The sequence below is a fragment of the Salmo trutta genome, chromosome 15 (assembly GCF_901001165.1).
Source record: "Salmo trutta chromosome 15, fSalTru1.1, whole genome shotgun sequence".
NCBI lineage: Eukaryota > Metazoa > Chordata > Actinopteri > Salmoniformes > Salmonidae > Salmo > Salmo trutta.
The window spans coordinates 63,817,361-63,834,412 of record NC_042971.1 but is presented as its reverse complement, the minus strand read 5'-3'; the positions used below and the strand labels follow the sequence as shown (position 1 = coordinate 63,834,412).

Below are 17,052 nucleotides of genomic sequence, written 5' to 3'. Positions count from 1 at the left end.
TGTGCTTAGGGTCGTTGACCTGCTGGAAGGTGAACCTTCGCCCCAATCTGATGTCCTGAGTGCTCTGGAGCAGGTTTTCATCAAGGATCTCTCTGTACTCTCTCTGTTCATCTTTCCCTTGATCCTTATTAGTCTCCCAGTCCCTGCCGCTGAAAAACATCCCCATAGCATGATGCTGCCACCACTATGCTTCACCGTAGAGATGGTGCCAGGTTTCCTCCAGACGTGACACTTGGCATTCAGGCCAAATAGTTCCATCTTGGTTTCATCAGACCAGATAATCTTGTTTCTCATGGTCTGAGAGTCTTTAGGTGCCTTTTGGCAAACTCCAAGCAGGCTGTCATGTGCCTTTTTACAGAGGAGTGGATTCCATTTGGCTATTCTATCATAAATGCCTGATTGGAGGAGTGCTACAGAGGTGGTTGTCCTTCTGGAAGGTTCTCCAATTGCCACATTGTGTTCTTGGTCACCTCTCGGACCAAGGCACTTCTCCCCCGATTGCTCAGTTTGGCTGGGCGGCCAGCTCTAGGAAGAGTCTTGGTGGTTCCAAACTTCTTCCATTTAAGAATGATGGAGGCCACTGTGTTCTTGGGGACCTTCAATGCTGCAGAAATGTTTTGGTACCCTTCCCCAGATCTGTGCCTCGACAGAATCCTGTCTCTGAGCTCTACGGACAATTCCTTCAACCTCATGACTGTTTTTGCTCTGACATGCAATGTCAACTGTGGAACCTTACATAGACAGGTGTGTACCTTTCCAAATCATGTCCAATCAATTGAATTTACCACAGGTGGACTCCAATCAAATTGTAGAAACATCTCAAGGATGATCAATGGAAACAGGATGCACCTGAGCTCAATTTTGAGTCTCATAGCAAAGAGTCTGAATACTTATGTAAAGGGTCTGAATACTTATGTAAATAAGGTATTTCTGTTTTCTTTATTTTTATAAATGCTAAAAAAATCCTAAAAACCTGTTTTCACTTTGTCATTAAGGGGTATTGTGTTTTAGATTAATGAGGACTAAAAATTATTTCATCCATTTTAGAATAATAATAAAATGTGGAAAAAGTTAAGGGGTCTGAATACTGTCCAAATGCGCTGTATATGTGTGAAATTTAGTTTTGATTTGGAATAGACCATTATCATTATTATATGTCTTAAATGGTGAATGGAGGACGCTTTTCCCTTGGTTCATTTTCATGCCAGCCAGCTAGGATATACTCCTGTTGTAAAGAGAAACAATTTGCTTAATATTAGGAAAGTTGATAAATAAATATAATATGCCTAGCCTATAGAAAGCTGATGGGATCCTCCTCTTTTTAATAGAGGCCATCACTCTGATTTTTCTCACTCAATTGCATAGCCTATAGAAATGTTGCACAACATGAGCTCATGGGCTCTCATAAAAAGTTTGATTAGATTCAGAGTGATTTATAGGGACAATAGAGTGCTGAGTACCAGGCAGTCAGCTAGTTTGGTAGGCAACTAATGACCATCAGCATCATCAGAGCTGGGAGAAACCTAGTTACTGTGAGGTCGTGACTCGTGACTGCCGGTTTGGCGGTAATACGGTCACCATAAAAGCCCTAATCATGATACGTTGATTAATACATACTGTGTTAATTTTGGCACTGTCGTGTGCGTAGATAGCAAGTCAGTAGAGCTAACTGGCTACCTACTACTGTTAGCTAGCCAGATAGCCACGAATCATTTTTAGCTAGCTAGCTAGCTACCCACGATGAATTTACATCTACCTTGAATAACATTATATTTTGGTCATTTCTGCCTGTTTTAACTAGCTGGATAGCTATTCATTTTGAGAAACACCCCCTATATTCTACGTAGAGCTTTGACATTCCTGTGTAATGAACAGCGCTATATAAATAACATATATATTTTTTTTTTATAATATATGTTCTGTGTTGCAGGAGGCCTTACAAAGAATAATAACCACGTTGGCCAATAAAAATGAGGAGCTCCATAACTTCATGGAAACACTTAGTCACTCTCTGGCTGGTGTCCAGGTAAGATATATATATATATATATATATATATATATATATCACTCAGTCAATTACATTAAACATAACACACAGCAATAATAATCTTGGTATTACAATCTTGTACAGTAATTTCCATTTACCAAATATGCCATGTTAATCAATCTATAGACTCTTGTGACGCCGAGATATGGTTCTGGGTTCAGAGGATAATCTATATATATGTGTGTGTATGTATGTATGTATGTATGTATGTATGTATGTATGTATGTATGTATGTATGTATGTATGTATGTATATGTGTATATGTATTTGTGTTATTTTCGAAGGTGAACTCCCCACAAGCAGTGTCAGACCTGGAGGAGGAGTTTGACACGTTATTCACCGTCCTTGTTGAGATGAAGGAGAGCATGATCAGCACCATCAAACAGGAAGGGGCCAAGAAGACACAGGAAATACAGGTACCTGACCCCTAACCCCTGACCCTAACCCAACACCATCAAACAGGAGGGGTCCAAGAAGGCACACAAACTACAGGTACTATACACCTTTAGTATGAATTGAAACTCCGACTACGAGCCAGCCCTAAGCGCCCAACATCAGTGCCCGACCTCACTAATGCTCTTGTGGCTGAATAGAAGCAAGTCCCAGCAGCAATGTTCCAACATCTAGTGGAAAGCCTTTCCCAGAAAGAGTAGAGGCTGTTGTAGCTGAGCAGGTGTCCACATACTTTTGGTCATGTAGTGTATACATATACTCTCACTGGCCAGTGTATTAGATTCACCCATCTAGTACCGAGTCTGAAGTACTGGATCCGCCATGCCTGGCACCGATGATCATACCACGCTCAGAGTCCTTTAGGTCACTAGTTTTACACATCCTGATGTTCAATGGAAGAGTAACTGAATTTCCCAACGCCTTACTGCTTTATACAGCAAACTATGACTCACTGTCTGTAGGAGAGATCCATTTTCCTATATACCTAACATACTGTCCGGTGATTGTGTATATGTTGGATGAACCAGGACTAGAATACAGTATATACATATGAAGTAGACAGCAGTAGTTATATAGAATACAGTATATACATATGAAGTGGACAGCAGTAGTTATATAGAATACAGTATATACATATGAAGTAGACAGCAGTAGTTATATAGAATACAGTATATACATATGAAGTGGACAGCAGTAGTTATATAGGATGAACCAGGACTAGAATACAGTATATACATATGAAGTGGACAGCAGTAGTTATATAGGATGAACCAGGACTAGAATACAGTATATACATATGAAGTAGACAGCAGTAGTTATATAGGATGAACCAGGACTAGAATACAGTATATACATATGAAGTGGACAGCAGTAGTTATATAGAATACAGTATATACATATGAAGTGGACAGCAGTAGTTATATAGAATACAGTATATACATATGAAGTGGACAGCAGTAGTTATATAGAATACAGTATATACATATGAAGTGGACAGCAGTAGTTATATAGGATGAACCAGGACTAGAATACAGTATATACATATGAAGTGGACAGCAGTAGTTATATAGGATGAACCAGGACTAGAATACAGTATATACATATGAAGTGGACAGCAGTAGTTATATAGGATGAACCAGGACTAGAATACAGTATATACATATGAAGTGGACAGCAGTAGTTATATAGGATGAACCAGGACTAGAATACAGTATATACATATGAAGTGGGTAACACGGCATGTAAACGTTATTAAAGTGACCAGGGATTCCATGTCTATTTATATAGGGTAGCAGTCTCTTAAGGTACAGGGTTGAGTAACCAGGTGGTAGCTGGCTAGTAACAGTCACTAAGGTTCAGGGCAGGGTACTGGGTGGAGGCAGGCTAGTAACAGTAACTAAGGTTCAGGGCAGGGTACTGGGTGGAGGCCGGCTAGTAACAGTAACTAAGGGCAGGGTGCTGGGTGGAGGCAGGCTAGTAACAGTAACTAAGGTTCAGGGCAGGGTACTGGGTGGAGGCCGGCTAGTAACAGTAACTAAGGTTCAGGGCAGGGTACTGGGTGGAGGCAGGCTAGTAACAGTAACTAAGGTTCAGGGCAGGGTACTGGGTGGTAGCTGGCTAGTAACAGTAACTAAGGTTCAGGGCAGGGTACTGGGTGGAGGCAGGCTAGTAACAGTAACTAAGGTTCAGGGCAGGGTACTGGGTGGAGGCTAGTAACAGTAACTAAGGTTCAGGGCAGGGTACTGGGTGGAGGCAGGCTAGTAACAGTAACTAAGGTTCAGGGCAGGGTACTGGGTGGAGGCTAGTAACAGTAACTAAGGTTCAGGGCAGGGTACTGGGTGGAGGCAGGCTAGTAACAGTAACTAAGGTTCAGGGCAGGGTACTGGGTGGAGGCTAGTAACAGTAACTAAGGTTCAGGGCAGGGTACTGGGTGGAGGCAGGCTAGTAACAGTAACTAAGGTTCAGGGCAGGGTACTGGGTGGAGGCTAGTAACAGTCACTAAGGTTCAGGGCAGGGTACTGGGTGGAGGCAGGCTAGTAACAGTAACTAAGGTTCAGGGCAGGGTACTGGGTGGTAGCTGGCTAGTAACAGTAACTAAGGTTCAGGGCAGGGTACTGGGTGGAGGCAGGCTAGTAACAGTAACTAAGGTTCAGGGCAGGGTACTGGGTGGAGGCTAGTAACAGTCACTAAGGTTCAGGGCAGGGTACTGGGTGGAAGCTGGCTAGTAACAGTAACTAAGGTTCAGGGCAGGGTACTGGGTGGAGGCTAGTAACAGTAACTAAGGTTCAGGGCAGGGTACTGGGTGGAGGCCGGCTAGTAACAGTAACTAAGGTTCAGGGCAGGGTACTGGGTGGAGGCTGGCTAGTAACAGTAACTAAGGTTCAGGGCAGGGTACTGGGTGGTAGCTGGCTAGTAACAGTTACTAAGGTTCAGGGCAGGGTACTGGGTGGAGGCAGGCTAGTAACAGTAACTAAGGTTCAGGGCAGGGTACTGGGTGGAGGCAGGCTAGTAACAGTAACTAAGGTTCAGGGCAGGGTACTGGGTGGAGGCCGGCTAGTAACAGTAACTAAGGTTCAGGGCAGGGTACTGGGTGGAGGCTAGTAACAGTCACTAAGGGCAGGGTACTGGGTGGAGGCCGGCTAGTAACAGTAACTAAGGTTCAGGGTAGGGTACTGGGTGGTAGCTGGCTAGTAACAGTAACTAAGGGCAGGGTACTGTGTGGAGGCCGGCTAGTAACAGTCACTAAGGTTCAGGGCAGGGTACTGGGTGGAGGACGGCTAGTAACAGTAACTAAGGGCAGGGTACTGGGTGGAGGCCGGCTAGTAACAGTCACTAAGGTTCAGGGCAGGGTACTGGGTGGAGGCAGGCTAGTAACAGTAACTAAGGTTCAGGGCAGGGTACTGGGTGGAGGCTGGCTAGTAACAGTAACTAAGGTTCAGGGCAGGGTACTGGGTAGAGGCTAGTAACAGTCACTAAGGTTCAGGGCAGGGTACTGGGTGGAGGCTGGCTAGTAACAGTAACTAAGGTTCAGGGCAGGGTACTGGGTGGAGGCAGGCTAGTAACAGTAACTAAGGTTCAGGGCAGAGTACTGGGTGGAGGCAGGCTAGTAACAGTAACTAAGGTTCAGGGCAGAGTACTGGGTGGAGGCCGGCTAGTAACAGTAACTAAGGTTCAGGGCAGAGTACTGGGTGGAGGCTGGCTAGTAACAGTAACTAAGGTTCAGGGCAGGGTACTGGGTGGAGGCTGGCTAGTAACAGTAACTAAGGTTCAGGGCAGGGTACTGGGTGGAGGCTGGCTAGTAACAGTAACTAAGATTCAGGGCAGAGTACTGGGTGGAGGCAGGCTAGTAACAGTAACTAAGATTCAGGGCAGGGTACTGGGTGGAGGCCGGCTAGTGATGACTATTTAACAGTGTGATGGCCTGGAGATAGAAGCTGTTTCTCAGTCTCTCTGTCCCAGCTTTGATGCACCTGTACTGTCTCCACCTTCTAGATGGTAGCAGGGTGAACAGGCCAGGGCTCGGTGGCTGAGGTCCTTGGGGATCTTCTAGATGGTAGCAGGGTGAACAGGCCAGGGCTCAGGTGGCTGAGGTCCTTGGGGATCTTCTAGATGGTAGCAGGGTTAACATGCCAGGGCTCGGTGGCTGAGGTCCTTGGGGATCTTCTTGGCCTTCCTGTGACACCGAGTGCTGCAGGTGTCCTGGAGGGCAGGCAGTGTGCCCCCGGTCATGAGTTGGGCAGACCGCACCATCCTCTGGAGAGCCCTCCGTTTGTGGACTGTGGAATTGCCGTACCTGTCGGTGATACAGACCGACAGGATGCTCTCAGTGGTGCATCTGTAAATGTTCATGAGTGTCTTAGGGGCTCCTGAGGTTGAAGAGGCGCTGTTGGTGTGAATGGACCATGTCAGATCCTTGGTGATGTGCACGCCAAGGAACTTGAAGCATTTGACCCCTTTCCTCTGCGGCCCCGTCGATGTGGATGAGGGCGTGCTCCCATCTCCTGTCGTCCACTAACAGCTCCTTTGTTTTGTTGACGTTGCGGGAGATTCTATTTCCCCGGCACCACTCCTCCAGGGCACTAACCTCCTCCCTGTAACACCACCTCCTCCAGGGCTCTCACCTCCTCCCTGTAACACCACCTCCTCCAGGACTCTCACCTCCTCCAGGACTCTCACCTCCTCCCTGTAACACCACTCCTCCAGGCCTCTCACCTCCTCCCTGTAACACCACCTCCTCCAGGACTCTCAACTCCTCCAGGACTCTCACCTCCTCCAGGACTCTCACCTCCTCCCTGTAACACCACCTCCTCCAGGACTCTCACCTCCTCCCTGTAACACCACTCCTCCAGGACTCTCACCTCCTCCCTGTAACACCACCTCCTCCAGGACTCTCACCTCCTCCCTGTAACACCACTCCTCCAGGACTCTCACCTCCTCCAGGACTCTCACCTCCTCCCTGTAACACCATTCCTCCAGGACTCTCACCTCCTCCAGGTCTCTCACCTCCTCCCTGTAACACCACTCCTCCAGGACTCTCACCTCCTCCAGGACTCTCACCTCCTCCAGGGCTCTCACCTCCTCCCTGTAACACCACTCCTCCAGGGCTCTCACCTCCTCCAGGGCTCTCACCTCCTCCAGGGCTCTCACCTCCTCCCTGTAAAACCACTCCTCCAGGACTCTCACCTCCTCCCTGTAACACCACTCCTCCAGGACTCTCACCTCCTCCCTGTAACACCACCTCCTCCAGGACTCTCACCTCCTCCCTGTAACACCACCTCCTCCAGGGCTCTCACCTCCTCCAGGACTCTCACCTCCTCCCTGTAACACCACTCCTCCAGGACTCTCACCTCCTCCCTGTAACACCACACCTCCAGGACTCTCACCTCCTCCCTGTAACACCACCTCCTCCAGGGCTCTCACCTCCTCCAGGACTCTCACCTCCTCCCTGTAACACCACTCCTCCAGGACTCTCACCTCCTCCCTGTAACACCACTCCTCCAGGACTCTCACCTCCTCCAGGGCTCTCACCTCCTCCAGGACTCTCACCTCCTCCAGGGCTATCACCTCCTCCAGGGCTCTCACCTCCTCCAGGACTCTCACCTCCTCCAGGGCTCTCACCTCCTCCAGGGCTCTCACCTCCTCCCTGTAACATACACCCTTCCCAGCCTGGGGTCTCGCTTTCTCTGTGTGTGTGTGTGTGTGTGTGTGTGTGTGTGTGTGTGTGTGTGTGTGTGTGTGTGTGTGTGTGTGTGTGTGTGTGTGTGTGTGTGTGAGATATATACTGGTAGTAATGGATGTGTGTTGTTGTGGTTCTTGGTTAATGTACCCCCCTCTCTCAGGCAGCCTGGGGTGTGTGTGTGATGTCATCGTGCTGCTATGGCAGTTTCCTAGCCAACTCTCTAAGTCCATTGAACAGGAACAAAAAGTGTCTGAAATTACCCCCCAAATAAGAGATTACCACTTTATCCCTCTTTGAGGGTGAACACTGCCTGGTATGCTGGTCCTCATTACGTCAAGCTCACTCAGTTGGTAGAGAATGGTGCTTGTAATACCAGAGTAGTGGAACCACCCCATACCTAAAATGTATGCGTGACTGTAAGTCACTTTGGATAAAAGCGTCTGCTACTTGGCATATAATATATACTCATTGGCCAGTTTATTAGGTAAACCACACTGTTCGTGAAAATGTTTCGCTCCTACAGACAGTGGAGGCATGTGGCTTGTTATATAAAGCAGGCATCGAGGCATTCAGTTACTGTTCCATTGAATGTTAGACTGGATAAAACTAGTGACCTAAGTGACTGAGTGATGTCATTATGGGGTATTGTGATGTCATTATGGGGTATTGTGATGTCATAACAAGGTATTGTGTGTAGATTGAGGGGGGAAAAAACTATTTGATAAATTTTAGGATGAAGCTGTAACGTAACAAAATGTGGAAAAAGTCAAAGGGTCTGAATACTTTCACTATAAGTGACTGAGCCTGGTACACAGGTTCCAGTATCTCAGAAACGGCCTCCTGGGATTTTCACGCACGACAGTGTCTCGGGTTTACTGCGAATGATGCAACAAACAAAAACATCCAGTCAGCAACAGTCCTGTAGGTGAAAACAGCTCGTTGATGAGAAAGGTTGAAAGGAGAATGGAAAGAATCATGCAAGTTAACAAGTGGGCCACAAACAGACCAATAACGACGCAGTTCTATTGCATGAGACGACCACACGGTGTTTCACTCCTATCAGCTAGAAAAAACAGCTCCAGTGGGCGGGTCATCACCAACACTGGACAACTGAGGAGTGGCTAGAGGGGGCGGGTCATCACCAACTGAGGAGTGGCTAGAGGGGCCGGGTCATCACCAACACTGGACAACTGAGGAGTGGCTAGAGGGGGCGTGTCATCACCAACACTGGACAACTGAGGAGTGGCTAGAGGGGGCGTGTCATCACCAACTGAGGAGTGGCTAGAGGGGGCGGGCCATCACCAACACTGGACAACTGAGGAGTGGCTAGAGGGGGCGGGTCATCACCAACACTGGACAACTGAGGAGTGGCTAGAGGGGGCGTGTCATCACCAACACTGGACAACTGAGGAGTGGCTAGAGGGGGCGTGTCATCACCAACTGAGGAGTGGCTAGAGGGGGCGTGTCATCACCAACACTGGACAACTGAGGAGTGGCTAGAGGGGGCGTGTCATCACCAACTGAGGAGTGGCTAGAGGGGGCGTGCCATCACCAACTGAGGAGTGGCTAGAGGGGGCGTGTCATCACCAACTGAGGAGTGGCTAGAGGGGGCGGGCCATCACCAACACTGGACAACTGAGGAGTGGCTAGAGGGGGCGGGTCATCACCAACACTGGACAACTGAGGAGTGGCTAGAGGGGGCGTGTCATCACCAACTGAGGAGTGGCTAGAGGGGGCGTGTCATCACCAGAATCCCAGTTCCTGTTGCGTCATGCTGATGAGTCCATGGCCCCATCCTGCCTGGTGTCAACGTTACAAGCTGGTGGTGTAATGGTGTGGGGAATGTTTTCCTGGCACACATTAGGTCCCTTGATACCAATTGAGCAATGTTCCCACGCCTCGAAGAATTCCAGTTGTTCTGGAGGCAAATGGGGGTCCGACTAGATTGGTGTACCTAATAAACTGGCTAGTGAACTCACATACTCATGTCTCATCATGTGAACCATGGAAACATACACTACCGTTCAAAAGTTTGGCATCACTTAGAATTTTCCTTGTTTTTGAAAGAAAAGCTATTTCTTTTGTCTATTAAAATAACATCAAATTGATCAGAAATACAGTGTAGACATTGTTAATGTTGTAAATGACTATTGTAGCTGGAAACGGCTGATTTTTTTTTTTTTTTTAATGGAATATCTACATAGGCGTACAGAGGCCCATTATCAGCAACCATCACTCCTGTGTTCCAATGGCACGTTGTTTTAGCTAATCCAAGTTTATCATTTTAAAAGGCTAATTGATCATTTAGAAAATATTTTTCCAAATATGTTAACACAGCTGAAAACTGTTGTTCTGATTTAAAAAAAGCAATAAAACTGGCCTTCTTTAGACTAGTTGAGTATCTGGAGCATCAGCATTTGTGGGCTGGTCACGGATGCACCTCAGCCACGCTCAAGGTCCTAAACGATATCATTACCGCCATCGATAAAAGACAATACTGTGCAGCCATATTCATTGACCTGGCCAAGGCTTTCGACTCTGTTAATCACCGCATTCTTATCAGCAGACTAGACAGCCTTGGTTTCTCTAATGACTACTTCGCCTGGTTCACCAACTACTTCTCAGATAGAGTTCAGTGTGTCAAATCGGAGGGCCTGTTGTCCGGACCTCTGGCAGTCTCTATAGGGGTACCACAGGGTTCAATTCTCGGGCCGACTCTCTTCTCTGTATACAACAATAATGTCGCTCTTGCTGCTGGTGAGTCTCTGATCCACCTCTACGCAGACGACATTCTGTATTCTTCTGGCCCTACTTTGGACACTGTGTTAACTACCCTCCAGATGAGCTTCAATGCCATACAACTCTCCTTCCGTGGCCTCCAACTGCTCTTAAATGCAAGTAAAACTAAATGCATGCTCTTCAACCGATCGCTGCCAGCACCTGCCCGCCTGTCCAGCATCACTAATCTGGACGGTTCTGACTTAGAATATGTGGACTACTACAAATACCTAGGTGTCTGGTTAGACTGTAAACTCTCCTTCCAGACTCACATCAAACATCTCCAATCCAAAGTTATATCTAGAATTGGCTTCCTATTTCGCAACAAGCATCAATCACTCATGCTGCCAAACATACCCTCGTAAAACTGACTATCTTACCGATCCTTGACTTTGGCGATGTCATTTACAAAATAGCCTCCAACACTCCACTCAACAAATTGGATGCAGTCTATCACAGTGCCATCCGTTTTGTCACCAAAGCCCATATACTACCCACCACTGCGACCTGTATGCTCTCGTTGGCCGGCTCTCACTTCATATTCGTCGCCAAACCCACTGGCTTCAGGTCATCTATAAGTCTTTGCTAGGTAAAGCCCCGCCTTATCTCAGCTCACTGGTCACCATAGCAACACCCACCTGTAGCACGCGCTCCAGCAGGTATATCTCACTGGTCACCCCCAAAGCTAACTCCTACTTTGGCTGCCTTTCCTTCCAGTTCTCTGCTGCCAATGGTTGGAACGAATTGCAAAAATCACTGAAGCTGGAGACTCATATCTCCCTCACTAGCTTTAAGCACCAGCTGTCAGAGCAGCTCACAGATCACTGCACCTGTACATAGCCCATCAGTAAATAGCCCATCCAACTACCTCATCCCCATACTGTTATTTATTTTGCTCCTTTGCACCCCAGTATCTCTTCTTGCACATTCATCTTCTGCACATCTATCACTCCACTGTTTAATTGCTAAATTGTAATTATTTCACCACTATGGCCTATTTATTGCCTTACCTCCCTAATCTTAGTACGTACATTTGCACACACTGTATATAGATTTTACTAATGTGTTATTTGACTGTGCGTTTGTTTATTCCATGTGTAACTCTGTGTTGTTTTTGTCGCACTGCTTGCTTTGTCTTGGCCAGGTCGCAGTTGTAAATGAGAACTTGATCTCAACTGGCCTACCTGGTTAAATAAAGATGAAAAAAAAAAATATATATATATATATATATATATATATATATATATATAATTTTTGTATATATCTTTTTTTTAAACATTTGTTGGTTCGATTTCAGGCTCAAAATGGCCAGAAACAAATAACTTTCTTCTGAAACTCGTCAATCTATTCTTGTTCTGAGAAATGAAGGCTATTCCATGTGAGAAATTGCCAAGAAACTAAAGATCTCGTTCAACGCTGTGTACTACTCCCTTCACAGAACAGCGCAATCTGGCTCTAACCAGAATAGAAAGAGGAGTGGGAGGCCCCGGTGCACATCTGAGCAAGAGGACAGGTACATTAGAGTGTCTCGTTTGAGAAACAGACGCCTCACAAGTCCTCAACTGGCAGCTTCATTAAATAGTACCTGCAAAACACCAGTCTCAACATCAACAGTGAAGACGCGACTCCAGGATGCTGGCCTTCTAGGTTTCCAGCTACAATAGTAATTTACAACATTAACAATGTTTACACTCTATTTCTGATCAATTTGATGTTATTTTAATGGACAACAAATTCGCTTTTCTTTCAAAAACTAGGACATTTCTAAGTTACTCCAAACTTTTGCACTTTAGTGTATGTTTTCATCATGTGACTCATGGAAACACAGATGTTCGTCATGTGACCCATGGAAACACAATGTTCGTCATGTCACCCATGGAAACACATACACCTGTTTGTTTTATTTCATTAAAGTTATTAATCCGTGTCAGTGGCATTTTAATAACAGACAAACTAAACCATGTTGTTCATGATCCGTTTTAACAGTTAATATTCCCTTCAATGCATTTTTTCTAGGAGTTGCCCTTTTTAAGCTGTTTTGCCAGCATTTACTATTGTTATGAGTTTGTCTGTCAGCTGATGAACCAAAATATTATTGTATTACTATGAGCTCAGCTAGCCTTCCCCAACCAAGGAGGTGTTCTGTTACCTTTCCCAGTCTCTGGTCTTCTCTCCTTGGGGTACTCTCTGTTACCTTTCCCCGTCTCTGGTCCTCTCTCCTTGGGGTACTCTCTGTTACCTTTCCCCCTCTCTGGTCCTCTCTCCTTGGGGTACTCTCTGTTACCTTTCCCCCTCTCTGGTCCTCTCCTTGGGGTTCCTGGAACCTGAGAGGAGGCTTAGCAATAGCAGCTGATAGCTGACCATTAGAAGACCTTGTAGCTAACTCTGTCCTGTAGGAAGGACAGTTATGAGAGCCTGTTCAGCCTCCTGTACATCCCAAATGGCCCCCTATTCCCTATATAGTGATTAGACCAAAGCCCTATGGAACCCTATTCCCTATATATAGTGCACTACTTTAGACCAAAGCTCTATGGAACCCTATTCCCTATATATAGTGCACTACTTTAGACCAAAGCCCTATGGAACCCTATTCCCTATATATAGTGCACTACTTTAGACCAGAGCTCTATGGAACCCTATTCCCTATATAGTGATTAGACCAAAGCCCTATGGAACCCTATTCCCTATATAGTGCACTACTTTAGACCAGAGCCCTATGGAACCCTATTCCCTATATAGTGATTAGACCAAAGCCCTATGGAACCCTATTCCCTATATATAGTGCACTACATTAGACCAGAGCTCTATGGAACCCTATTCCCTATATATAGTGCACTACTTTAGACCAGAGCCCTATAGAACCCTATTCCCTATATAGTGCACTACTTTAGACCAGAGCCCTATTGAACCCTATTCCCTATATAGTGCACTACTTTAGACCAGAGCTCTATGGAACCCTATTCCCTATATAGTGCACTACTTTAGACCAGAGCCCTATGGAACCCTATTCCCTATATAGTGATTAGACCAAAGCCCTATGGAACCCTATTCCCTATATAGTGCACTACTTTAGACCAGAGCCCTATGGAACCCTATTCCCTATATAGTGCACTACTTTAGACCAGAGCTCTATGGAACCCTATTCCCTATATAGTGCACTACTTTAGACCAGAGCCCTATGGAACCCTATTCCCTATATATAGTGCACTACTTTAGACCAGAGCCCTATGGAACCCTATTCCCTATATAGTGCACTACTTTAGACCAGAGCCCTATGAAACCCTATTCCCTATTTAGTGCACTCCAAGAGTGTGCAAAGCTGTCATCAAGACAAAGGGTGGCTACTTTGAAGAATCTCAAATATAAAATATATTTAGATTTGTTTAACACTTTTTTTTGGTTACTACATGCTTCCATATGTGTTATTTCATAGTTTTGATGTCTTCACTATTAGTCTACAATGTAGAAAATAGTAAAAAATAAAGAAAACCCCTCGAATGAGTTGTTGTGTCCAAACTCTTGACTGTGTGTGTGTATTTTTAATTTATATATATATATATGTATATAGTGGATGCTTTTAGTTAGTTCTATTTAAAATCAGGCTTCAACATGTTGTAACAGCTCACCCTTCTGAAATGTCTTTTTGTCCCCCTCTTTGTTCCGTAGCATCAACTGACACAGAGCGGCAGTGCCTTGAAGAGTGCAGTGGAGCTGCTGGAGTTTGCAAACAAAGCTCTGGATATTAAAGACGAGGACGAGTTCACTAAGGTAGAGGCTGCTGTTCTCTAGGGCTAGGCCAAAAAAACAAACATTATAATTGGGTGTGTAAGTATGAAGTGATTTCAGTGCCAACAGACATTTTTATTTCCATAGGATATTGATTTAGAATTTCACATTTTTTTGCATTTTGCACAAATTGAATCATTCAATTCATCAGTTGAACTTGTATTTCGTGATTTGAAACTGAATTGAGTGAATATTGCATTCGGTTTTCAAATATTAAAATTCAATATTTTATATATTCAGTTTCGATATGGTAGATATTGCATTCATTGTCTCTGTATCAAGTCTATCAAAGTTTAATGTATTCAACTTTTCAGATTCAGTATTTCAAATTCAGTTCTCTAAATTCAGATTCAAAACCAGAGACAACATCCTGGTTACTTTGCAGGCCAGGAAAAGTAGAGGAGAACAGAGAATGAAACACTCACTGTGGTAAACAGAAGCTTCTTGCGATTTCTGAAGCCAAAGTATGGCATGTTGAATTTATTTTTCTTCCTATGAATTTGGCTTTAGCGTTCTAATTGTTTCGGGCTATAAGCTATTATGACCCCATTCCTGAAAGCTGCGCGTGGGTCTGTCTGCCTTCTGTCCCCTCTATGATGATGATGACAGGCCACGTTAGAAGGGAGTGTCATAAAAAAATAAAAAATTGTCCCCCCGTAAGAATACAGTTGAATAGCCCTGTCATAGCCCTTCGAAGGATAGCCTTTCCACTCCCTATTTTAATCTTTGTCTTGTGACTGACTGGGATCGAACCAGGTCTCCTGCATGTCCAGGGAGTCTCAGCTTTCAGGAAAGGGGTCATAATAGTTTATAGTAGTTCAAATGCTAGAGCCAGATTCATAGGAAGAAAAATAAATTCAACATGGCACATTGGCTTCAGAACCCGCAAAAAGGTTCGGTTTACCGCAGTGAGCATTTTTTCATTCTCTGTTCTCCTCTACTTTTCCTGGCCTGCAAAGTACCAGGATGTTGTCTCCTTGGTTTGGATCTGAATTCAGATAACTTGAATCTGAATGCATCTGAGAAGTTGAAATATTATAAAACTTTGATCAACTTGAAATTATAGTTTGTCAACTTGATACACAGACAATGAATGCAATATCTACCATATTGAAACTGAATATATAAATATTGCATTTGAATATTCAATTAAATTGTGAATTACAAATGTTCAAACATTTCAAATTCAATGTCCTAATACAAATTCTAAATGATGGAATTCAAATACAATTTGTTGGCACTGAAATCACTCCGTATTTAAGCCTTAGACAATAACATTATTTGAATGTGATCAGCTGACGAGGACTACCAGGAAGTGAATGAAGGCCAACGGTGATTTATGAGTCAAGTGCCTCGTATAGCTGTCGTAGGTTGTAGTATGTCTTCACTGTAAAGTGAAACTACATGGAGTTTCTTTGGTTATTTTTGGATTACTTTCAAAGTGTGATACTATGATGAATAGTGTTCTCCTGAACTAACAAACATGATTTTCCTAAATTTCCTATAATACAGTAACAGAATCTTGAGTCCCGTGCCTGTACCCCATCCTGTACCCCACCCCGTGCCTGTACCCCATCCTGTACCTTATCCCGTGCCTGTACCCCATCCCGTTGCCTGTACCCCATCCCGTTGCCTGTACCCCATCCCGTGCCTGTACCCCACCCCGTGCCTGTACCCCACCCCGTGCCTGTACCCCACCCCGTGCCTGTACCCCACCCCGTGCCTGTACCCTATCCCGTGCCTGTACCCCACCCCATGCCTGTACCCCATCCTGTACCCCATCCCGTGCCTGTACCCCTTCCCGTGCCTGTACCCCATCCTGTACCCCATCCCGTGCCTGTACTCATCCCGTGCCTGTACCCCACCCCGTGCCTGTACCCCACCCCGTGCCTGTACCCCACCCCGTGCCTGTACCCCACCCCGTGCCTGTACCCCACCCCGTGCCTGTACCCCACCCCGTGCCTGTACCCCACCCCGTGCCTGTACCCCACCCCGTGCCTGTACTTCACCCCGTGCCTGTACCCACCCCGTGCCTTTTCCCTCACCCCGTGCCTGTACCTCACCCCGTGCCTGTACCCCACCCCGTGCCTGTACCCCATCTCGTGCCTGTACCTCCTCCCGTGCCTGTACCCCATCCCGTGCCTGCATGGCTGTACTAAATATGATATCTCTATTGTACTAACGGTCCCACTTCTTCTTTCTCCTCTTCCTCTCCTCCTCTTCTTCCAAGGCTGCCAAGCAGATCAAAGATAGGTACGGTACACTCTTTCCCTTCTTTAGTCTCTGGACATGCTTGCCTGGAAACCCGACGTTGAATTGCATTGAATTCTAAGTCGTGCAGAAATGACTGTTTTTTTTATCAGGAAAGTTTACTCTCACGACCTTTTACAAACCAGAAAATAAAATGTTAACATACTTTACTGGTTGTCTGCGCGGTTGGTCCTTTTGGCGGTAGGAATGAATTCTACTTTTCCACAGGAAAGTATAATTAAAACACCTGGAGCATGTGCAGAAGGTCAAAATACCTGCGTGAGACGCATGCATACTAGCAGAGCTGGTGTTTACATGGTTCTGCGCGTGCTTCAGGTGTTACAAATACGAACGCAATACCGGCGCTTTGAAAAGTTGATGTAATTATACTTTCCTGTGGATATATTGTCTCACATTCCTACCGCCAAAAGGACCAACCATACGGATAACCGATACAGTAAGTTAAAAACAACATTCTGGCTTGTTCATATAAGGACACAAAGTTCCGTGCCTTGGGCCATTTTTATTTTCTCATTTGAAAAATAAATCATCATAAAAA

General features: G+C 45.6%; 1 protein-coding gene across 4 annotated transcripts in view; it reads left to right on the top strand.

The window, feature by feature from the left end:
* LOC115149539 (FSD1-like protein) overlaps positions 1–17,052 on the top strand; it is an 82,987-nt gene that overhangs the window by 15,300 nt on the left and 50,635 nt on the right. For all 4 annotated transcript variants that reach the window (XM_029692483.1, XM_029692482.1, XM_029692486.1 and 1 more), the window contains exons 2-5: positions 1,931–2,026; positions 2,332–2,463; positions 14,124–14,225; positions 16,474–16,496. In XM_029692483.1, the coding sequence (XP_029548343.1) occupies positions 1,931–2,026; positions 2,332–2,463; positions 14,124–14,225; positions 16,474–16,496 (353 nt within the window). The remainder of the gene's footprint in view (positions 1–1,930; positions 2,027–2,331; positions 2,464–14,123; positions 14,226–16,473; positions 16,497–17,052) is intronic.